This window comes from Sitodiplosis mosellana, unplaced genomic scaffold (assembly GCF_009176505.1).
Source record: "Sitodiplosis mosellana isolate CC-2019 unplaced genomic scaffold, AAFC_SMos_1.0 Smas_scaffold_5597, whole genome shotgun sequence".
In the NCBI taxonomy this organism is placed as follows: Eukaryota; Metazoa; Arthropoda; class Insecta; order Diptera; family Cecidomyiidae; genus Sitodiplosis; species Sitodiplosis mosellana.
In genome coordinates this window covers 1-2,067 of record NW_022600839.1, presented here as the reverse complement: position 1 = coordinate 2,067, position 2,067 = coordinate 1, and the positions used below count along the sequence as shown (strand labels likewise).

Sequence of the window (2,067 nt, the reverse complement as noted above, 5' to 3'; positions counted from 1 at the left end):
CATGTTTTTGTTTGACATTGTATTTTCGATCTGAAGCCTGGAGTGTGACCTTTCATGAAGTGTTGGCAAGGAATTAGGCAAATGGACACGAAAATAGACATTGATTCGAATCGAATATTTGGACTATTCGAATTGTGAACGACATACTTTGAAGCTGAAACATTGTGATAAAAACTTACAAACTTGATTTGCATTGCAGAGTTGGGTGTGTTAACCTAGATAATCGTTGTGAAAACAAACTAAAGAAATTAAAAGCAACTCCTTTCTCTTTTTCTTTTTATTTTTAATTTTCTTCTTATTTCGGTTCCAATATATTTGTGTTCTGTTTCATTCAAAATAGGAGCTTAAATCTAAAGCGTCCGTATGCGAACGGTGCGGTGTGACTGCTTCTTCTTCTTAACTAACACATCTATACATGTAAGTCGCCATATTGGTTATAATGTTCACAAATGGCACTCAATACACTGTGAACATTTTCAATATGGCCGCGCCCATTGTGTACGACAGTGTGAAGAAGAAGAAGCAGTATTATAAGAAACTGTGTATGGGCTTACATAGGGATGCACTGATCTATATTTTTTTAACCTATAGTACACGTAAGAGACGAATATGGAAATACAGCTCTGCATAGAGCTGCTCAGAATGGTAATCTTGGACATTTATGTTTTAGAAGAATGTTTTGTTCAATCCGTTTTATTAATCTATATTATTTTTTAGGTGATGTTAAGGAAGCACAAAAGCTCATCGCTGATGGAGCCATTTTAGATAGTCAAAATTATAGGAATTCGACACCTCTTCATTCAGCTGCTTCCGAGGGTAATTTTGAATACTTATTTTCGCTTTTGTTATCATGATTGAAAATACATTGTAATAAGCTATGAGCAACTCTCCTATTCGTTTTGAATTTAACAACTGATATTGAGCACAAACACCACCTAGATAATCTAAGGCTAATGACAATACAATCAAGTAAACTCTCCGTTTTGTCAAATGTCATACTGAAGTATAACATATGGACATCACGAACTCGCCATAGGTTCTTTAGAGGGCGCTTCGGTCAACCGAGATCCAACCAAATACATGTATCAGTATACAAAGCATTCCATTGTTGGCTATGAGACCGCGTGTTGTCTGAATTTTCTGTTCGAATTAATTCTTCGTTGTTTGTGTAAAAAGAATAGATTGATCTTTTTCATCGACTTGAATCATTTTTCAGGGCACAAAGATGTTGTTAAACTTCTCATCGGCAAAGGGGCCAATCTTGATAGTAGAAATAATTTCGGAAGTACACCTCTTCATTTAGCTGCTTTCAATGGTAATTTTGAATACTTATTTTCGCTATTGTTATCATGATTGAAAATACATTGTAATAAGCTATGAGACCGTGTGTTGACTGAATTTTTTGTTCAAATTAATTCTTCGTTGCTTGTGTAAAAAGAATAGATTGATCTTTTTCATCGACTTGAATCATTTTTCAGGGCACAAAGATGTTGTTAAACTTCTCATCGGCAAAGGGGCAAATCTTGATAGTAGAAATAATTTTAAAAGTACATCTCTTCATTATGCTGCTGAGAATGGTAATTTTGAATACGTGTTTTCACTAAATAGGAAATTAGTTAGATTTTTTTCATCAATTTAAACTAATTTTTAGGTCACAGAATTGTCACTAAGCTTCTAATCGATGGAGGAGCCAATACTGGTATTAAAGATAATGCGGATCGTGTACCTTTTAAATATGCTGCTCAGAATGGTAGGGCCAATGACTAAATAAGAAATCGCTTTGATCTTTTCCATTGATCTGTATTATTATTGCTCAGGTCACGATGATGTTGCCAAACTTTTTATCGGTAAAGGAAACAAAATTAATATTGAAGAGCAATTGGAATAGATTCAATATGCTGCCAACAATGGTAATGTTGTGCATTTATTCTCACTAAATAGGAAATTGGTTTGATTTTTTTGATCGATGTTTATTTTTCAGGTGAACTAATTCAGCTGAATAATCGGATGATTTCTTTCAGTTCCCGTATTCAATTGTAGTGTAGCATATTAATTTCAATACTTTTT

General features: G+C 33.8%; 1 protein-coding gene across 1 annotated transcript; it reads left to right on the top strand.

The window, feature by feature from the left end:
• Window positions 1-481: 481 nt before the first annotated feature.
• Window positions 482-1,750, top strand: LOC129572841 (serine/threonine-protein phosphatase 6 regulatory ankyrin repeat subunit A-like; the record flags this gene model as incomplete). Its single annotated transcript, XM_055452943.1, has 5 exons — window positions 482-596; window positions 718-816; window positions 1,217-1,315; window positions 1,479-1,547; window positions 1,652-1,750. Coding segments are annotated over exons 1-5 (481 nt in total), but the record flags the coding sequence as incomplete, so codon positions are not given.
• Window positions 1,751-2,067: the final 317 nt, after the last annotated feature.